This window comes from Alosa pseudoharengus, unplaced genomic scaffold (assembly GCF_046254945.1).
Source record: "Alosa pseudoharengus isolate Yale_2024_CS ecotype anadromous, Long Island Sound unplaced genomic scaffold, YU_APseudo_1.1 YU_APseudo_1.1_scf_11, whole genome shotgun sequence".
Classification (NCBI taxonomy): domain Eukaryota; kingdom Metazoa; phylum Chordata; class Actinopteri; order Clupeiformes; family Clupeidae; genus Alosa; species Alosa pseudoharengus.
In genome coordinates this window covers 41239693-41262192 of record NW_027468576.1, presented here as the reverse complement: position 1 = coordinate 41262192, position 22500 = coordinate 41239693, and the positions used below count along the sequence as shown (strand labels likewise).

Below are 22500 nucleotides of genomic sequence, written 5' to 3'. Positions count from 1 at the left end.
TCTTCTGTGTCGTTCCTGATGCCCAACCACTCGTTGATTTTCTTCTGCTTGGTGCCTTTTTGTGTGAGCCAACTGAAATCACATACACACACACACACACACACACACGTAGCCTACTGTCAGGTGGATAAATCAACTTGATGCAATATAGATATAACAGGGTTTTTGTCAAAGACTAGCAAACAAGCTAATTGCTAACAGCCTTGCCTGAGAACACAGACAACAGCTGTTTGCGATATGAAATAATGCTGAGCTGCCTCTGATAAAAGACAGGTGTGTGTATGTGTGTGCGCGTGCGTGTGTGTGTGTGTGTGTGTGTGTGTGTCTTACAGCAGGTACTGGTCTCGCATCTTGCGGAGCTGCAAGAGGTCAGGCTTGAGGCTGTTCACCCTGCGGTCAGTCTCACGGTTCTCTGCTGCCTGCTGCTGTAGGTCCTGCTCCAGCCTCTGCTTGCTGTCGTGGATCTCCATAACACGCAAATGAAGCTTCTCAGAGTTACTCTGGATCCTGACACACACATGCACACACACGCACGTACGCACGCACGCACACACGCAAATATGTCTGTCTCCGTAATGCACCAATGAAGCTTCTCAGAGTTACTCTGGATCCTGACACACACACACACGCGCGCGTGTGCGCGCGTGCATGTGTGAGTGTGTGTGCGTGTGCGTGCGTGTATGTGTGAGTGTGTGAATGTGTGAGTGTGTGTGCGTGCGTGCGTGTATGTGTGAGTGTGTGTGCGTGTGCGTGCGTGTATGTGTGAGTGTGTGTATGTGTGAGTGTGTGTGCGTGCGTGGGTGTATGTGTGAGTGTGTGTGCGTGCGTGCATGTATGTGTGAGTGTGTGGCATAGGTGTGCGTGCGTGCGTGCGTATGTGTGTGTGTGCGTGCGTGCGTGTATGTGTGAGTGTGTGTGCGTGCGTGTGTGTGCGTGCGTGTGTGTGCATGTGTGTGTGTGTATGTGTGTGTGTACAGTGGACGTTGCTTTCAAACGGCCACTTCAGTCGCGCATTACGAGGCGTGAAGCTGCGTGAAGCTTTAGTACCACTTTCAGCCACTGTGCGTCGCTCTGCCACTGTACATCGCTCTGTCAGTAGCCTGCCTGCCGCCCCTTCTGAAAAATAAGGAGGCTACCATTAAACATTATTGTTTTCGAGAGGAATCCCAGCCTACGAATTCAATAACAAAATAAATCATGCATAATTAAACATTACCTCGATTTAGGCTACTTGGGTATGGGTAATAACTACGTTAGCAACTAACATGGTTGAAACTATGTAAGTACGACAAAACTGTTTCCCAAACGATAGTTTGAACTATGGTGGTGGAACTTACATAGTCCAATGCATCGTTACACTACGTTAGTGTTTCCCAAAACCATAGTATCAACGAACGTTCGCAACCACTATCGTAAAGTTGTGTAGTTACAACTACACCTCTCGACCTGTGGTAGAATGCTAGTAGAAGCATAGTTCCAGGGATCTTCATGTCAAAGACGTCACTGACGCCAGTTATTTGTTTGCAAATTAATAATTATATATTTAGGTTTCTAATTGATATTTACACTTCTAACCACCATACATCCGTATTTTAAAATGCCCAAGGCAGAAAATACATCAATTAAAAGTCAATTTGCAGCCAAAGTCAAAGTAAAAAAAAAGTCAAAGTCACACACCTGCAGATAATAATAAGGTGGTGCACACTTTTTGACGAGTCAGTTGAGAATATGTAGTCTTTGATTTTCATGGGGGGGGGGATTCCTTGTTAGTTTACGCAAACCAGGCCAAGAGGGTTGATTCTGATTTTGATAATATGATCTGCACAAAAGATAAACTTAGGTAAACAACGATGTGAATATTGTTGATTCGAACTCTTGGACAGGGGACTGATAACTGCTGCGCAACGGCGGCTGTCATCTGCCGGCCTTAACGCAATGCGCCACAGAAGTATGTGCAGGTGCCTGTTCACGTGCTACTAAACGTCATTAACCACCTTAGTCCAGACTACTGAAGTTTGGAAACTATCATGGTCCAACCTTACAAAGTACTATGTAAGTACGACAGTTTTGGGAAACAGTCGTAACTTACATGTTGGTTAGTTGAACAATGCATCGTGTTAGTAAAAAGCTAACCTCCGTAGTTGTAGGCTACGGGAAACGCACCCCAGATCAGCTTGTAGGCCATTAGCAATCTGTTTATTTTATTTTATGAAGACTATACAGTAGATCAGTGTTTCCCAAAGTCTGGGTCGCGACCCACAGGTGGGTCGCAGGAGATTTTATTTGGGTCGCCAGCACAATTTATGTTGTGTTATAGGCCTAACTGATACCATTTGTCATTTGATACCAGAAAGCTAACAGTTTTCTATTAGGATGTAGTTTGTTAACTACCAGAGTCACGGTTTTGTCATAAAAGCTCTGAAACTGGGGGATGAACGCATCGCAGAGGGGAGCCTGAGCATGGATATCTACCTCTCAAAATGAAACCGTTCTGTGGGGCGCCTGCCATGTACTTGATGTACCTCGCAGTTGCAAACTGCATGGGACATGAATCCGCCTATTTGCACGAACATTAACAGATACCAGCTCCTCAACTTTACCGATTAAAATCTAGTGACCGTGCTGACCGGACATAAGGACATTCAATTTGAATGTAGATAGTTTTGATTGTAGATGCATCTTTAAAGTTAAGCAATCTCCTCACATTCTTATTTCTGATTTAAAATGCATGACAGTGCATTTTATTAGGCTACAATTTAAATGGACATTTTAAACAATATTTCTCTCGTTTTCTACCTCGCTAACTCCAAAGTAAAGGCACATTCTTCCGGCTATTGCGCAAAAGCCTCTTGTTCTGATATAACAACTATACAATATAATATAATACAACAATACAATATAACGACTTGACTTATTTGCTATTTACATCGGAATTGACGTCCACCGTGTCATGGACCCATTTGTCTGCAACGCAACGTAGCCTACAACATTTTTTTAGAAATACAGGAACAGCTTACTATGCTGACGAATGCGCAACATGCGAGAATTTCTCCAAACTTTCGGATGTGCATTAAAACGTATCTTTTCAGTAGTCATTTCCAACTTTTCACGGTGATGGTGCTTAAAATACAACACAACTGTGTTATAGCAATGTATGGTTGGGGGAGGCATAGAAAAGTTGAAGAACCTGTGGCCTAAAACAATATTGGTGGTTGCAGGGTAGATTTGAAGTGAAATGGGTCGTGATGGTCTGTCATTTTTTAAAAGTGGGTCCCCAGAAAAAAAGTTTGGGAAACACTGCAGTAGATCACTTGCCACATTCTCACTTTCAATAGACAGATGCAATAGCCATTGGTCAAGTATTGAGTATAAAGCAATTAAGATAGTAGCCTATACATACTATCATAAAAATTCGTTAAAACGAATAGCATTTTGCAACTTGACAAAACACTGGATTAATTATCGTAGGCACAGGAGAAAACTTGTACATCCATTGGCCCGTGGGGAGATCACATGCCAGTTGCCTCTCCCTTCAGTGCTATGACTCGTTCGGCTGTGAGTTTGTTTCGCCAAAAAAAACTCTATTGCAGATATCAATGCGTCTTTGTTCATGGGTTTGGCCTCACAGCAGAGGCTTAGACAACTATGACCCACGTTTTGGTTTCGTGTATTAATTTGCCCTACTTATTGACTGCAATGTAGTCAATTGACTGCTTGACAGGTTATTTTTATTTTTCTGTACAATAAACAAATACATCTGCTTTATGCCGCAGAATTACACACTTGGCCAGCCTATAGAACGGGCACATTTTGGAGAGAATAGAGAATGTACGCACGCAAGAATCTGTAGGCTATTTGTGGCTGGTTACCAGCAAACAATGTTTAATGCATTAACTCAAGACGTCGTAAAGACGTTTTCTAAACAATACAAACAGAAAGGATGCAGCAGACAGCAAATGCAGAAGAGTAATTTCCAGTGGAAGAACAAAATGCTGAATGAAGCCCAAAGATATGAAGGCATATCTGGCAAGTTGTTATTTTTTGAAGACGTAAATGGTTGGGCTATAGGCCTAGTTTGCAAGAAGGAGACATAACGCGTGAGCATGCCACACTATCCACAGCTGTGGTAGCGGGGGGTAGGAGGATTACTGTTAGCGCAGGATTTATATAAAATTCTTCAACAGAAGGCCTTGACTCGAATGCAGGCTTGCCCAAAAAAAAAAGGCCTGTGGTTTGCGCAGCCTACAGTAAGAAGGTCTTAGTGAGTTAGGAGTCCTCTCGACTTCTTTTAAGCTGTCTCAGAGGTGGAACGTTGCGTTCGTTGGGGGCAGGGCCGGATTAACAATTCATAGACTCTTGGGAACAAATGTCTGATTGTCCCCCCTGCCCCCCAGCCAACGTGAAGATTTTTCTTGCCATTTAAGGCACTAGCGCATCTGTGAGGCCAAGCCTCACCAAGTAGCCCGTTTGTTTACAACTAACATTACATTTAATTAAACTGCTTATAGGCTATGCCGAAATACCGAAATAGTTTTAACATTTTGAATATCAGTGTTGGGTGAATAAGGAAATGTTCTCAAAGTAGCCTTATGGCTGAAAGCTGCTTGGGATACCCCCTGTCAAGCAATATAACCATACAAACGCACGGCCTGCTCACTCATTGTTTCAAAAAGAGTAATTTCGGCTTTGTCGGAACTGGCCATTGTAGGCTACGTAAAAATAAACTTCCAAAACTAACAAAAAATATTTATCTTCTTTCAGTTCATTCAAAAGTTTTCAAAAAGTTAAAAACAGATGACATGATGCGCGTCACTGACATAATGCGCAAATAATATAGCCTAGATATTCCAATATATTCAAATACATGTGTTTATTTTAGAGGGGATATTCGAACGTCATTTTTGAGCAATTTTGACAGCCCTAGTCCACTGTAGGCTACGCCAATCGTCTATTAACACCTTCCACCTAACCCCGGTGAGTGGGGGTCACTGTAATGCGTGTGAAATAGCACCATTGAGTAGCCTATGCGAAATAGCCTTAAAATCGTTCCGGTGATGTGTGCCTTCTGGTTTCTCCACCTCCACCACAAAAAAGTTGTTTTAGGCGATCCCGCAAAAGCAACACACGCGTGACTCTCTCCAGCCTGATTCCCTACTCCTTGAGCCAACTAATACCTGGCTGTTATGTGATACAATTAACTATTGTAGGCTACCATCAATTAATAACGTAGGCAACACCCAGGTAACATGTTGTCCAGGCTATCTGAAACAAGTGGTTGCCCTTCATTTACAACAACTGGTTACCTTGGGCTGCTACGGTCGTCAGTGCACTGTGCACAGTAGGCCTATGCTACTCTTTGTGGTTGATCAACTAAAAATAAAAGTGAAATTTGGTGATGACGTTATTGTAGGCCTAGTAGACTTAAATTCTGAGAAATTAAATGGTACGAGAAACGATCTACATAGCGCACCAGACCGCGATGTCTTCAAGGGTTGAATGAAGGGAGTTTTCAAAAATTAGCGTATTTTTCAAGTCAATAAACATTCTTAATTTTCGAATGTCTTTGTCAGGGAACATTTGACTTTTAAAAACCATAGGCCTGGTAGTCGCTCAGACAAGGAGTTATAAGATAAAGGCAATACCATTTGTGTCACCTAATGCAGTTCAGTGAATTAGCAAGATACCATCAGAAGCCAACAATCATAAAACACCTGTGCGCGCGCTCTCTCTTCCCTGTGCATGAAGCTGTCTGCGTGTTGTAGGCTAGATTTGCGTGAGTTCTTTCTATCTGCTTTACTTTTGTGAGTTGCGACCACCTAGGCTATGTTATAGACGTTCTATGAGGTACCAGTGTTTAGCTGTGTCACAAAACAATAAGCTTTGTCAGACTACTTTTAAAATGATATTCAGGGCTATATACATTTTAAACATTCGGGGCTGAAGACCCGACAAAGCCTTGCGTTAATTCTTCAGGTGAGAAGTGTCAGGAATTTTCATACGAGAGACGCTCTCATTGGTGGTTAGTATATGGAGTAGGGGATTGACAGCAACATAGCCAATCACATTATGAGATATGCTGAATTTAACATCAACTGCGATGTTTGATTTTAAATTAATGTAAATTTAGCCGGGACTGTAAGCTGGCACACGTGGGTGCTCAATGTTTTCCGTGGGTGCTCGAGTGACGAAACACCCACGGTATCCGATGACAAGCGTATCTCGCGGTTGCATCCATTACAAACAAACATGCAATGTGAACGTCTGGGATTGGGGAGAGCACTAAATGCTCTACTGAATAAGCACGGAGTCAAACCTTTAAATGAAAAACACTCTTTAATAATCAAAAAAATAAACGCTAATGAAGTAAACTTGTGACCGTCAAAAATCGTTTATCTCCTGTAACTCCGTGATAACAGGACGTAATAGGAAGGCATTTGGCTGAGCAACGGAGGTTAATATGCTCTATAGTTTGTCCAAATGATGTCTGTCTATCATCGTTGCACTCGGAGAAAACCGGAATGTTTAATTTGTCCTGCTTTTCTTCTACGGCTGCAAACGGGATTCACTCGCAGTTAACCAAATATTTCTTTATTAGGTTAGGGCAGGCATATTTCTGGCTATTAAATTATTTCTAAACCAGTCTGCTAAAGTCTGTAGTGAAGTCTGTGTAGGGTTTTCCAGGCTCCATTTCTTTTTACGAGACACCCTGCTCACAAGAGACATCTGCCGGTTGTTTGGGTTATTGCAGCGTCGTTGCAGCGTCACTGGAAAAATACAAATTAAAGTCGCGTGATACCGTGTGATCCCGCGCGCGGACCGCGAGGGAAGCTGGCCAAATCGAAGCAATGCCCACTGTATACTATACTTATACTGAATAGCAATGCCCACTGTATACTATACTTATACTGAATAGCACTGCCCACTGTATGTGTGCGTGTGTGTGTGTGTGTGTGTGTGTGTGTGTGTGTGTGTGTGTGTGTGTGTGTGTGTGTATGTGTGCGTGTGTGTGTGTACCGCACCTCTGCACCTCCTGGTCGTTGCCCTCTCTGCTGAACTTCTCCATGTATTCTCTCCCGTAGCGTTCCTGCGTCTCAAACTGCTCCTCGAAGATCCTGATAGTCTCGTTGAACGCCTCGATGGCTGTTCGCTTCATCTGCAGCTCCTGAGACATGGGACACACACACTCATTTAAAACAGCAGTGTGTGTGTGTGTGTGTGTGTGTTTTTGCTATGTTCATGTTTTACATTATCTCAGTGAAGCTTATAGGCTCCATAAACTATTATAAATCAGTGTTTACGCACGCTTTACTTGTGTGAGTGTGAGTGAGTGAGCGTGTGTTTTTACCTGAGAGGTGCGTGTGAGCGTGTGTGAGTGTGTGTGAGCGTGTGTTTTTACCTGAGAGGTGTGTGTGAGTGTGTGATTGTGTGTGAATGTGTGAGCGTGTGAGTGTGTGTGAGCGTGTGTGAGCGCGTGTGTGAGTGTGTGTGAATGTGTGAGCGTGTGAGTGTGTGTGATTGTGTGTGAGCGTGTGTTTTTACCTGAGAGGTGAGTGTGTGTGAGTGTGTGTGAATGTGTGAGCGTATGAGTGTGTTTTTTTACCTGAGAGGCATGTGTGAGTGTGTGTGAGCGTGTGTTTTTACCTGAGAGGTGCATGTGAGTGTGTGTGAGCGTGTGTTTTTACCTGAGAGGTGAGTGTGTGTGAATGTGTGAGCGTTAGGGCTGGGATAAACGATTATTTTTTAAACGATCAATCTAGCGATTATTTTTTCGATGCATCGATTAATCTAACGATTCATTTTTTCAGTCCGATTCGATTTCGATTCGATTCGATTATCGATTATCTCCCCATTAATTCACTAATAGCAACTTATACATGTTTATTTACATATCTGAATGAAAAAACATGAATTATTTAACATTGCAATATATGTTTATTGCTCTTAAGATTCCAAAATAAAAGACTGAAGTGCAAGTAACTACAAGTGCAAAGTAATGTATTCTTAGTTAGAGGTAGCATTCAATAAAGTTTCAGTTAGTCATTTTAAGACGTTCGTGTGGGAATCATGTGTGGATGCAATTCATAACGTAGTTCAAATAACAGTTTGTACTTCTCCTTTGGACAAGCACTTTTGAGTCTTGGAAAACACTTTTCCATTTCCATCTGGATTTTGCAAACAGAGTCAATAAAATGAGCTCTGCATGAGTAATACAAGCAGCTGCAAGTAAGCATGCTAAACTTGACATCCAAACAGTATTCTAACGTTAGCTTTGAGATAAGGCTACTGCTTGATTGCATACTGTAACTTAACTTCGTTTAGTATCCTCAATGTACTATGTTGTGATAAGACCTTAGCAGAGTTTACTTTAACTTTAATGCAGCGGTTTTGAACAAATTTGCGCAGCATGGTCACGATGCTAAGCGGATTTAATAGCAATGTAGCCCACTATGTTCTATGCAGTGCTTCTATGTGGCAACAACAATCCTTCAACAATCGTGAATATTTTGTTAAATGCACATGCAGAGGAGGAGCAGCGGGCTCGTTACGAGAGAGAGCGGGCGGGGCGAGGAAAGACTGTGTGAGTAAGTGGCAAGTGCAGCTCAATTAAATAATTTTATCTTATCTTTAATTTAAATAGCAGGCCTACAACATAGAACATCAATGTGTGGTGGCCGGTTTTGATTTCGTGGTGCCCAGCCACAGATTAGTCAACGTATGGAAAACACTGAAGGTGTAAAATGAAAAATATTTAGCAGCACACGTTATGCTCGACGAATCGACGCTCATATTTTGCGTCGACGTATTTTTTGCGTCGACGTCATCGATTACGTCGACGCGTTGTCCCAGCCCTAGTGAGCGTATGAGTGTGTGTGAGTGTGTGTTTTTACCTGAGAGGTGTGTGTGAGCGCGCGTGAGCGTGTGTTTTTACCTGAGAGGTGTGTGTGAGCGTGTGTGGGTGTGTGTGAGCGTGTGTTTTTACCTGAGAGGTGTGTGTGAGTGTGTGTTTTTACCTGAGAGGTGAGTGTGAGTGTGTGTGAGCGTGTGTTTTTACCTGAGAGGTCAGTGTGTGTGTGAATGTGTGAGCTTATGAGTGTGTGTGAGTGTGTGTTTTTACCTGAGAGGTGTGTGTGAGCGTGTGTTTTTACCTGAGAGGTAGGGCTGTAACGATACACCAACCTCACGATTCGGTTTGTATCACGATTTTTGACCCACACGGTTCCATACCAATCTCGATTTTTCTTTTTTTTTTTCTTTTTTTTTTTGGGGGGGGGGGGGGCTAGACATTTTATTAAATAACATTTTAATAGCCTCCCTTAGAACACCAGAGGATTACAATATAATATATCTATTATTTTATATCCTGATATAAAAATATTTTTCTGAATGACTGATATTTATGACAGCACACTTTATGCAGATTAGCCTATAGCCTAGGCCTACTATTTTTTATTACAACTCTACCTCTTTAATTCAGCTGTCTGGTTGAAGCCTGGAAATATTGTAAACAAAGTAGCATATAGCTTAGCCTATCATAGTCTACTGATTGGACTGTTCAGTTTCCCCATGTGTGTTTAAGTTTCAAGGTAATACTTGTTCTCCTTGGGACAGGCCCTTTTGGGAAACGTTGGTATTGAGATGATCAGTCAACTTCAGTGCAAGAGTTTTAAACAAATATGTGCAGCATGGTAATGATGCTAAGCGGATTTAATAGTAATTTAGCTAGTCGTCTATACTGTACGTCCTTGCTTTCACGATTGTGAATGTTTTATTTAAGTCGCGCGTGTTCATTGAGCAGGAGAGGGAGGGAGAGTGAGAGGGAGGGAGCGCGAGAGAGAGCGGGGCAAGGAGAGGGCAGGGCATATGCGATTTCAGCTCAGTGAAGCACTTTAAGCACCAACACTTCATTAAGTTACTTTTCTTGTAGAATTGTAAATCATAAGTCATAGGACAACCTATATAGGACAGTAATTAAGGGAAAAAAGTGAACCTGCTGCGGTGTTAAATGCGATGTGGTTGAACATTTGGGTGCACCTAACTTTTGTGTTGGTGCACCTAAGAAAAAAAGTTAGGCGCACCAGTGCAACCAGTGCAAAGTTAGTCTGGAGCCCTGGAGGGGGTTCTATACTGTTTGGTAAAGTTGCACACATAGTCTACAATGAAAGCAAGGAGAGGTATGAAATTATTATTTATTTGTTTATTTGTTTTTGGACAACGTAGGCTACCGATAAGTAAAGCGGGAGTTGTGGGTTGCTTTTGCACTGCGTGAAACACTAGAAAGGGTGTGTCGCGATTCTGCCTTTTCACACCGCGACACAGTATCGTGGATATGAATGTCGCGATTTCGGTTTCGAATCGTAAATCGTTACAGCCCTACTGAGAGGTGTGTGTGAGTGTGTGTGAGTGTGTGTTTTTACCTGAGAGGTGTGTGTAAGCGTGTGTGAGAGTGCGAGTGTGTGTGAGCGTGTGTTTTTACCTGAGAGGTGTGTGTGAGTGTGTTTTTACCTGAGAGGCGTGAGTGAGCGTGTGTTTTTACCTGAGAGGTGTGTGAGTGTGTGCTTTTACCTAAGAGGTGTGTGTGAGCGTGTGATTTTACCTGAGAGGTGCGTGTGTGAGTGTGTGTGAGTGTGTGTGAGCGTGTGTTTTTACCTGAGAGGTGCGTGTGTGAGTGTGTGTGAATGTGTGTTTTTACCTGAGAGGTGCGTGTGTGAGTGTGTGTGAGTGTGTGTGAGCGTGTGTTTTTACCTGAGAGGTGCGTGTGTGAGTGTGTGTGAGCGTGTGTTTTTACCTGAGAGGTGCGTGTGTGAGTGTGTGTGAGTGTGTGTGAGCGTGTGTTTTTACCTGAGAGGTGTGTGTGTGAGTGTGTGTGAGCGTGTGTTTTTACCTGAGAGGTGCGTGTGTGAGCGTGTGTGAGTGTGTGTGAGCGTGTGTTTTTACCTGAGAGGTGCGTGTGTGAGTGTGTGTGAGTGTGTGTGAGTGTGTGTTTTTACCTGAGAGGTGCGTGTGTATTCCTCATATAGAGAGTCGTAATCTCGGCTCTTCTCCTGGTACTGCTCATGATAAACTCTGAGCTGCTCTCCCACCGCCTCTATGGTGTCCTCCTTCACCAGAGAATCCTGTCAGAGAATCAGAGGAGGCGCATGAGAGGAGAGATGTGAGAGGAGGAGGGATGTGAGAGGAGGAGGGATGAGGAGGAGGAGGGATGTGAGAGGAGGAGGGATGTGAGAGGAGAGATGTGAGAGGAGAGATGTAAGAGGAGGAGGGATGAGGAGGAGGAGGGATGTGAGAGGAGGAGGGATGTGAGAGGAGAGATGTGAGAGGAGGAGGGATGAGAGAGGAGGAGGGATGAGGAGGAGGGATGAGGAGGAGGAGGGATGTGAGAGAAGGAGGGATGTGAGAGGAGGGATGTGAGAGGAGGAGGAATGTGAGAGGAGGAGGGGTGTGAGAGGAGGAGGGATGTGAGAGGAGGAGGGATGAGGAGGAGGAGGGATGAGGAGGAGGGATGTGAGAGGAGAGATGTGAGAGGAGGAGGGATGTGAGAGGAGGAGGGATGAGGAGGAGGAGGGATGTGAGAGGAGGAGGGATGAGGAGGAGGGATGAGGAGGAGGAGGGATGTGAGAGGAGGAGGGATGTGAGAGGAGGAGGGATGAGGAGGAGGGATGTGAGAGGAGGAGGGATGAGGAGGAGGGATGTGAGAGGAGAGATGTGAGAGGAGGAGGGATGTGAGAGGAGAGATGTGAGAGGAGGAGGGATGTGAGAGGAGGAGGGATGAGGAGGAGGAGGGATGAGGAGGAGGGATGAGGAGGAGGAGGGATGAGGAGGAGGAGGGATGTGAGAGGAGGAGGGATGAGGAGGAGGGATGTGAGAGGAGGAGGGATGTAAGAGGAGGAGGAGGGATGAGGAGGAGGGATGTGAGAGGAGGAGGGATGAGGAGGAGGAGGGATGAGGAGGAGGAGGGATGTGAGAGGAGGAGGGATGAGGAGGAGGAGGGATGTGAGAGGAGGAGGGATGAGGAGGAGGAGGGATGAGGAGGAGGAGGGATGTGAGAGGAGGAGGGATGTGGGAGGAGGAGGGATGAGGAGGAGGAGGGATGTGAGAGGAGGAGGGATGTGAGAGGAGGAGGGATGAGGAGGAGGAGGGATGTGAGAGGAGGAGGGATGATGAGGAGGAGGGATGTGAGAGGAGAGATGTGAGAGGAGGAGGGATGAGGAGGAGGAGGGATGAGGAGGAGGAGGGATGAGGAGGAGGAGGGATGCTTAAAGGAAGGTTGATTTATACAGGCAGAAACAAAAGATTCCAGGTTAATATTCCATCCAGCTTACATACAAAGTGTAAGGACTTGTGTGATATGTGTGTATGTGTGTGTGTGTGTGTGTGTGTGTGTGTGTGTGTATGTGTGTGTTGTGTGTTGTGTGTGTATATGTGTGTGTGTGTGTGTGTGTGGGTGTGTACGTATGTATGTGTGTGTGTGTGTGTGTGTGCTGTGTGTGTATATGTGTATGTTTGTGTGTGTACCTGCTGGTGTTTGGAGACTGGGTAGAGTAGTCGAGTGTCCAGTTTGCTGTTGTACTGGGCGAGGGACTCGTGGTGGTAGTGCTGGATCAGCTCCACCACTGAGGAGAAGGTCAGGGGTTCGGAGAAACCGTAGCGACCCCCCCTCTGGAAGATCTTTATCAGGCGGTTGTTGCCTCCCTTCCTGGAAGAGGGCAGGACACAGTGGAATAGATCAATCAAAACTGGTATGTGCATGGCTCTGAGAATAAATGTGTGTGTGTGTGTGTGAGTGTGTACCTGAGTGTGTGTGTGTGTACCTGAGTGTGAGTGTGTGTGTACCTGAGTGTGAGTGTGTACTCCCCCTGTACTTTACTGGAGGCATCTCGCACTAGGAAGGTTCCATCTGGCATATCCCGCATCTTTTCATTCACCTCCTCCCTGAAACACACACACACACACAAACACACTCTATAAACACACATATTAATACACACAAACACACTCTATAAACACACATATTAATACACACACACACACACACACACACACTCTATAAACACACATATTAATACACACACACACACAAACACTCTATAAACACACATATTACAAACACACTCTATAAACACACATATTAATACACACACACACACACACACACACACACACTCTATAAACACACATATTAATACACACACACACACACACACACAAACACTCTATAAACACACATATTACAAACACACTCTATAAACACACATATTAATACACACACACACACTGCAATACACACACTCAAATAGCTGGAACATACCAAAATACACATGAACACATTAACGCGTTGAGTGCCAAAAACGTAATATTACGTTTTTAGCTTTTTTTTTAAATGACAAAACTAGACACTCTAACACACCTTATATGTGATTTGGGGAACTCTGTGATGAATGGAAATGAATTATATGACGATCGAAAACTCATGAAAACGCACAATCTGGACATTTTATCATAACTTAGTTTCCGCTTTGGGTCAAATCAGTGACGCATGCACGTCAGGTCAAAACCAGGCCATTTTCGTGGGTCTATCACTAAGTGGCAGTCTCGCCAGGTCTCGCTGATCACTTCCCGGAAAGTTTACAGGCAACACTTCATATTTCATGAAAGACGTTATATCTCCATTTCTAGAAAAAAACAGCGATTTTGATGAAAACTAGCCACTGTTTAGCTTGGGATTTCTCAGGAACAGAGGCGTGTAGAAATACACGGTTTGCACCCACTGAGAGCTTAAAGTCTCACCTTTTAAACGAGCCATTGTATATGTTCATAGCTATAACACAGAATATGCTGTGGCTGTACAAAAATCATCAACAATGGTCTAAATTGCTGGCACTCTAGGACAAAGCTTCCGAAAACAGCTTGGCATTCAATGAGTTAAGACACACACACACACACACACACACACACACACACACACACACCTGGAAATGTCTCCCCAGTACCACTCGGCGTCGGCTGGCTTGCTGTCGCTATCGGTTACGGAGGGCATCCGGGCAGCTTTGGAGGGTTTGGGTGGCAAAGCTGGCACATGGAGACAAGTCGGCAGACCAATCACATGAGAGAAGATAAGTGGGCAGACCAATCACATGAGAGAAGATAAGTGGGCAGACCAATCACATGAGAGACAAGTGGGCAGACCAATCACATGAGAGACAAGTGGGCAGACCAATCACATGAGAGAAGAGAAGTGGGCAGACTAATCAGATACATTCAGGGCAATAAAAACATGCATCAATAGAATCTACTGTACATAGGAAACCAATGTGAACGCACCATCACAATCTACATAGGAAACCAATGTGAACGCACCATCACAGTGAACGCATCATCACAATCTACATAGGAAACCAATGTGAATGGATGCAGAGACTTTTAGTTATCTGCATTAGCTTGGTCTCTGGGTATAAAGGTATAAAGCTGCATTCACGTTGCTGACAGTTCACAGGCAGAGTTCAAAACCTTTCTTTTAGAAAACTCTGTGTGCACAAACAATGTTCTCAATGCTGGAGTTCATGTGTAGAGACCCTGGTGATACTTTGAGCAAAGTTTCATGTTGTGTCGAGCCTTCTTAGTGTTTTAAAAATCGTGATAAAGAGCGATCATAGTAGTGACCCCAGCACTCTCATTCAAAAGGCCATTTGACCCCAAAACCGACAATACAGTCGACGACCCTACAGTGATCTTAAAAGTGGCACTGGAGCGCCAATGTAGCAGGCAGCTCACTGCTCCGGGTTAGTGTGTGTGTGCTTCACCTTACTGTGTGTTCACTGTGTGCTGTGTGTGTTTCACTAATTCACAGATTGAGATAAATGCAGAGACCAAATTTATATATATATAGTTTGTGAGTTTGTGTGTGTGTTTGTCTGTGTTTATTGTGTGTGTGTGTGTTTGTTAGGGCTTTCAGACATACGTCTAAGACCGGAGGTTGGGCCGTATATCTGAACAACATAAACGGTCATATGGAAGTCCGAATTTAGCCGGCTGTTCTACTGCTCCCCTCCTAGTATTTCCTCTGGACATTATGTAAATGAGCAGGGTCTGAACGAAGCGAAAACCATGCGGTTAAGATTCACACCACGTGAGGGCGTGTCGATGACGTTTCTTTCGTGCGTCCATGTGGCGGGAGCCCTTAAATGCCTGGGTCATGATGGAGTGGCATAGTGCTGTCCAGAAAATCTTCAAGAATGCCGACCTGGAAAGACGAAGACATCACAGAGCTACTGTCCATGAGGGCAGACATCACGGAGCTACTGTCCATGAGGGCAGACATCACGGAGCTACTGTCCATGAGGGCAGACAGCGTCGTGATGGAACACATGAAGGGAACGGCAAGAGACACGTTGATGACACGTTGATGTACGTTGATGACACGTTGATGTACGTTGAAGGAATTCAAAAGACCAAATCATCATAAGCAGAAACCGCTGAAAAGGCAGTAGGCTACAACGACTTTGTTGTCCACAATAACAGGAGTATTTCATAAATTATGTTAGCCAACACGGTCGGTTTTCTGTTCATTGATAGCCTTCTCATGACCTCACTGCTGAGCCCGATATCTGTTGAGAATAAATCATGTCTAGCCAGAGAAAATGAAATCGAAGAAAACCCAAACTCCACATTTGTCCACAACTCTTTACGTAAATGCAATAGGCACATACAGTATTGGTTGCTCCAAGCTCCTTACGTAAACGCACATACAGTATTGGTTGCTCCAAGCTCCTTATGTAAACGCAATAGGCACATACAGTATTGGTTGCTCCAAGCTCCTTACATAAACGCAATAGGCACATACAGTATTGGTTGCTCCAAGCTCCTTACGTAAATGCAATAGGCACATACAGTATTGGTTGCTCCAAGCTCCTTACGTAAACGCACATACAGTATTGGTTGCTCCAAGCTCCTTACGTAAATGCAATAGGCACATACAGTATTGGTTGCTCCAAGCTCCTTACGTAAATGCAGTAGGCACATACAGTATTGGTTGCTCCAAGCTCCTTACGTAAATGCAATAGGCACATACAGTATTGGTTGCTCCAAGCTCCTTACGTAAATGCAATAGGCACATACAGTATTGGTTGCTCCAAGCTCCTTACGTAAATGCAGTAGGCACATACAGTATTGGTTGCTCCAAGCTCCTTACGTAAATGCAATAGGCACATACAGTATTGGTTGCTCCAAGCTCCTTACGTAAATGCAATAGGCACATACAGTATTGGTTGCTCCAAGCTCCTTACGTAAATGCAATAGGCACATACAGTATTGGTTGCTCCAAGCTCCTTACGTAAACGCACATACAGTATTGGACTAGTTTGCAGGAGCACACAAAAGAGGAGCACAGCCACTGAGTCTCGTAAGTAAGCGGCCAGTTGAGTTGTCAAATTGATAGAGAAGAAATGTTGTGATGAACACATCACATTATAACTGTTATTGAGTGTTGATACATAATAGAGAATAAATGTTGTGATGAACACATCACATTATAACTGTTATTGAGTGTTGATACATAATAGAGAAGAAATGTTGTGATGAACACATCACATTATAACTGTTATTGAGTGTTGATACATAATAGAGAAGAAATGTTGTGATGAACACATCACATTATAACTGTTATTGAGTGTTGATACATAATAGAGAAGAAATGTTGTGATGAACACATCACATTATAACTGTTATTGAGTGTTGATACATAATAGGCAAATTGTGTTCTAATAACCTGAGAGCCGATTTGGAGTTTGGAGGTACATACATATACATATATATATATACATAGGCTGCAGGCCACAGGTGGATACATAACTGGAATGCGTAGCCTATAGGCTGCAGGCCACAGGTGGATACATAACTGGAATGCGTAGCCTATCTCTTTCGGAATGCGTAGCCTATCTCTTTTGGTAAAAGCAACGACTGAAATGCAGTGTTGCAAGGAGTGTATTAAACATTTTAAATATGCAAACACTGATTCTGGGCAAACACATGTAATTTAGGCTGCCACTCAACGAAATGCAGGCACACGTTTGATGGACTGTAGTGTGCCTATCCACAAAAGGCACCTGCCATTGGAACAGGGGAGGGGATGGGATGGGGGGAGAGGATGCTTTTGGAAAAATAAACCATGAAAAAACGAACCACTTCACCGTTATGTTAGTATTTTGTTTGTTGTTTAAAAACGTTGTATATGATGGACTTGAAGTCTTGAGTTACTGAATTGGCTGGTACCATAAAGGCTGCAAGTTCGTGCATGCTCTCTCCAACGCAAACAAGATTTGGGTTCCGTAGCCAAGTAATTTATACTGTATGTTACTGTATGTTACTGTATGCGCACTTACGTGACTAGGCTACTTCAAGTATTAGCCTACGCACAATAGATTTTCTTTTAGCCCAGGGATTAAAGTGAAAGAAAATCGTTTGACTGAACTTTTTTCAGGCCATAAGTCATACGTTGTTCATATCTACCTATAGAGATAGCACCCCTTTTGCGGTCGCGACCTATTGGTTTTTAATGTACAAAAAGATACAAACAGCAAAGTAAAGGGAGTATTCGCCTTATTCACACGGCGGCCAGTGTTTAAACCAAAACGAGGCTACAGGCTACACTTACTATATAATTAATGCCACCTACAGGTGAATGCATAGAACATAACAATCCTATGGTTTGTGTACCCTGTAGCCTCGTTTTAGCCGCCAATGGCCGCCATGTGAATAAGGCGAATTGAATGTTCTTGATTGAGATTGAGTTTTCCTGATGAACAAAAATATATTTTAGTACCATCCCTGACCATTGCTGATTAGCCATTGCTGTTCTTTTCTACTGCAGCAATATTGTAGAAAGGCTTTAACACACTCTTATTGAATTACTTCAGGCCAAAAGTGTTTAAAGGGGAGATTTTTTTCTTGTTAATATGCAATTCAACACCAAGTAAAATCTATAAAATCAAGTTTGCAAGACTTCCCATTTCCTCATCAAAGTAACGAATCAGAACATTCTAGATATTGTTTATATTTCCATTTGTTGCCTCATCCGCATTTAATGAAAACATGGTAATTTTGAGTTGCAGACAACTCAGTTTTCCAATGAGCAGTCTCTCAGTCTGTGTGTGCTCATGCAGGAGGTCTGCGCATTTGATAACGACAATGATTTTGTCTTCAGCAACAGATTGTATAAGGTTGACAAGAGGTTGCGATATGGTGAGGGACAGGTCGTGTTGCGCTATGAAAGAACATGCGTAGCCTACTTTCTAAACGTAAAAACGGTCAGCCATAGATAAACGTAGCCTACCTCTGTCGTGGTGGCTAGTTGCACCAGGTAGGGAAGATGTCCTGAAGTGCACGAACGTTAACCTTATGGCGGTCTTCTGATTGGTGGCGTGCTAAAACGTTTTCCTATTGCATCCATAAACAATTTTCTTGCAGCGAACCGCGCAAAAGCAAACCCCTGGCACTTTAATTTCTTTACACCATGGCTTGTTAGTTCTCCCCCCTGCCCATCTCCATTTATTTTTTAACTTTTGACACCTGCCTTGCCTTCCTTTAGCAACAACGCATCCATGACAGCTAGTGGCCTTGCCAAATAGACGCACACAAATCATGACGCTAATATGCGAGGTTCTGGTAGGCCTACTGGTTATGGTTTTGTGCTATAAATTAATAATATTTTATAGCAAAGTTTTAAGTTGACTATTTTAATTGTATGGTTATTTTTTGTCAACATACACTCACAACCTACTGTCGTTAAAAGTGAGGCCTAAGCAAAATAGGCTACAAGGCTGTCTGTGCGTCACAAACAGACTGACCCCATGTTAGCCTCCATGCTGTCTGTTGTAAACAAAACAAGTATTAGCCTACGCACAATAGATTTTCTTTTAGCCTCCATGCTGTCTGTTGTAAACAAAAACAGTATTAGCCTACGCACAATAGATTTTCTTTTAGCCTCCATGCTGTCTGTTGAAAACAAAACAAGTATTAGCCTACGCACAATAGATTTTCTTTTAGCCTCCATGCTGTCTGTTGTAAACAAAACAAGTATTAGCCTACGCACAATAGATTTTCTTTTAGCCTCCATGCTGTCTGTTGTAAACAAAAACAGTATTAGCCTACGCACAATAGATTTTCTTTTAGCCTCCATGCTGTCTGTTGTAAACAAAAACAGTATTAGCCTACGCACAATAGATTTTCTTTTAGCCTCCATGCTGTCTGTTGTAAACAAAAACAGTAGGCTAGCAGCTGTGACAGCGGCCGCATATATTCTGCATCATATCTCGCCTCTTGCGAACTCTGCAAGCCCCCCCACCCCTCACTCGACAACCACACAGAGATTCTGTAATGTGCGTGTATGTCGTTCACACATAGGTCAGTATAAGGTCAGTATAAGGTCCGCAGGTTAGCATTAGTGTTGCACGGTGTATCGATACTAAAAAGGTATCGCGATGCCTTCACGCAAAAAACGATACGATTTCAGACGTTTTTAGAATCGATACTTTATTAAAATAATAACGTTCTGTGTCTGTGTCAACTGCTGCTCCCACTGCTCCTTGCACGCATCTAGGCAAGTGGGCGTGTCAAGCAGGCAGCTCTGAGTGAGTGAGTGCGCAGCCAACGTCAACATAGTTCTTTGCCGACAGTTCTAGGCCTTGTGGATAAAACAAAAGGTGCAGTGAAATCTGCAACTATTTCGGATACATCGCGTGAAGGCAAGCCATCAGGTACACAAAGTCATTTAAAAGCAGTAGGCTACGCATGGAACTTGGCTAAACACCTCGCAGATATATCCCAACATTTTTAAAGAGTTCAAAGAACGACAGGTTAACGAATATGCTATAGAAAACACGACTACATGGTTAGTGCCAAGTTCTTCTCTTATGTTTTAGTCTAGCCTAAGTGAAACGAGTATGGTTCTCTGGGATAAAGCGAACCTTCCTTCATCAATGAATTTTGACGAGACAGAGCTGTAATCATTTTGACGAGACATAACGAGCTGTAATCATAGGGTGCTAACGTGATGAAAGCGCAATGTTCACGCCAGAATAACATTACCATAACTTGTAAACGATCTATTTCATGTTCGGTCAGTAGCAGCCTACTACTGGTAATATTTGTCATGGCATGTAGACTGCAATTTGTTCAATAATTATTGCCCAGATGTAGGATAGGCTACCCGAAATGCGCTAATTAAAGCCCACAGCATAACACCACCAAAGCGTGTTGAGTCCTAATAATAATAGCGGCTTATTGTTACAGTACGTGGTAGCAAATCATGTTATCAAAGAAATAGACGTAATGTAGGAATGCACACAGATATATTGCAACAGGTAATGGTGTAGGCCTATCTGACGAAGACCTGAGTGGTTGGAACGTCGTACTTGTACACTGGGCACAAAGAAGACTATCCTCACATTTTCCCCTTTGCAACTGTCAAAGAAATCCCATGAACACGGGAAGGCTATACTGGTAGCCTATACTGTACATCAGATGGCCTAAAGATTAGGCCCCTCTGCATAGCATTCAGTGATTTGCATGCAGTAATTTTAACACTGACCTTGATCTAGCCTAGTTTGGCTATTTAAAGCTACTTTATTGCCACAACACAATGTAAATGAACTATAACAAACAATAAAGGACTTAATCACACAAAGTAGGCCTACTATTTTACTGACTATAAAAAAATAATAATTATGTAGGAAGTTTAGAACCCAGAATTGACCTACACACTACAAAAGTGCACCAAATTCAACACAAATGACTCAATACACTTGGAGGAGGTATGAGTCCTTTCTTCTCCAGATATCTTAGGATTTCGCCGTAGTATCGTTTTAGTATCGAGCATCGTGATATTTATGGCAGGTATCGTATCGAAGTCATAATTTTGGTATCGTGACAACAGTAGTTAGCATCATATCTGAATCACCCGAAGGGTCGGACCTCCGTTTGACGAACCTCCGCATAGACAACAACTGCAGTGAGTTGGGAGAGAGAAAGGAAGAACACATAGGCTACTACTGGCAAATCCTCTCCAATTGTTTACAATTGGACTCTGGGCGTTTGGAAACAGCTGAGGGAGGAGGCTACTTGAAACTGCGAGTTTCGGTCGGTGTGAGCGAGCGGACTTTCAGTTGACAGTAATTAACACCCTTTTGAACAATCTAAGCTGTGCGAACGTCAGAGGGCGGGATCAGACGTGACTAGCTCCTTATAATATCGGAGCACCTCTCAGGTAATCAGACAACAACTGCAGTGAGTTGGGAGAGAGAAAGGAAGAACACATAGGCTACTACTGGCAAATCCTCTCCAATTGTTTACAATTGGACTCTGGGCGTTTGGAAACAGCTGAGGGAGGAGGCTACTTGAAACTGCGAGTTTCGGTCGGTGTGAGCGAGCGGACTTTCAGTTGACAGTAATTAACACCCTTTTGAACAATCTAAGCTGTGCGAACGTCAGAGGGCGGTCTACGCTGATTCATCATTAGTGAGACACGAGGACAGCTGCAGGCAATTCCTGTCAGCATAACAATAGAGGCTGTTGCTGAAGCGTCAGCGTAAGCGTCAGCCCTCGTTTCAGGCGTCCTCGTTTAAGACGGACGCGGTCAAGACAAGCAAGTTTACCTGTGCAAGTTCACCGAGCACAGGCGCCGACAAAGGCAAAAATGTGCCATTCCACCATATCTGTTATCACCGGCCATCGCAGAAAACGGCATCATGCCAAAAGGGGCAGAAATCGCCTTAACCTACAGCAACTTAAACGGTCCTCACCTACAGAAACCTCTTTCTCCATGGGCTTGTGGAACTGTCAATCCGCAGTCAACAAAACGGATTTCATAGCTGGCTATGCCAACCATCTTTCGTTGGAACTCCTTGCTCTCACTGAGACTTGGATCAAACCAGAGAACACAGCCACCCCGGCTGCACTCTCCACTAACCTTACACTATCCCACACCCCTCGTCCATCTGGACGAGGAGGTGGGACGGGCCTGCTGATCTCCAACAAATGGAAATTCACCCCGCTACTGCCTTCAAACAAATATGTCTCATTCGAATTCCATGCCATCACAGTGATCGCCCCAGCAAAACTCTACGTGCTGGTCATCTACCGCCCTCCAGGCCAACTAGGCGACTTTTTGGATGAACTTGACACTCTGCTGTCCTCCATCCCTGAGCATGACTGTCCGCTTCTTCTTCTCGGCGATATCAACATCCACTTAGAGGCCCCAGGCTCAGCGGACTTTCTGGCCCTGATCCACTCCTTTGACCTCAAACTGGTTCAAAGCCCACCGACACACAAAGCTGGCAAAGAGCTTGACTTAATCTTCACTCGGAACTGCAGCACAGACACCCTCACGGTGACGCCTCTCCATCTTTCTGACCACTTCTTCATCCGGTTCAACGTCAGCCTGACAGAACAGCCTCCGGCTCCTCAGCCGATGGTCACGTTCCGCCGCAACATCCGGAACCTGTCTCCAAC

The 22500-nt window shown here is 43.8% G+C and overlaps 1 protein-coding gene across 2 annotated transcripts in view; it reads right to left on the bottom strand.

Moving 5' to 3' along the window:
* LOC143117461 (phosphatidylinositol 3-kinase regulatory subunit gamma-like) overlaps window positions 1-22500 on the bottom strand; it is a 75509-nt gene that overhangs the window by 12860 nt on the left and 40149 nt on the right. For both annotated transcript variants that reach the window (XM_076279206.1, XM_076279207.1), the window contains exons 8-14: window positions 13968-14067; window positions 12832-12930; window positions 12514-12694; window positions 10989-11114; window positions 7020-7162; window positions 331-507; window positions 1-72 (exon numbers count right to left, since the gene is read on the bottom strand). In XM_076279206.1, coding sequence (XP_076135321.1) covers window positions 1-72; window positions 331-507; window positions 7020-7162; window positions 10989-11114; window positions 12514-12694; window positions 12832-12930; window positions 13968-14067 — 898 coding nt within the window. The remainder of the gene's footprint in view (window positions 73-330; window positions 508-7019; window positions 7163-10988; window positions 11115-12513; window positions 12695-12831; window positions 12931-13967; window positions 14068-22500) is intronic.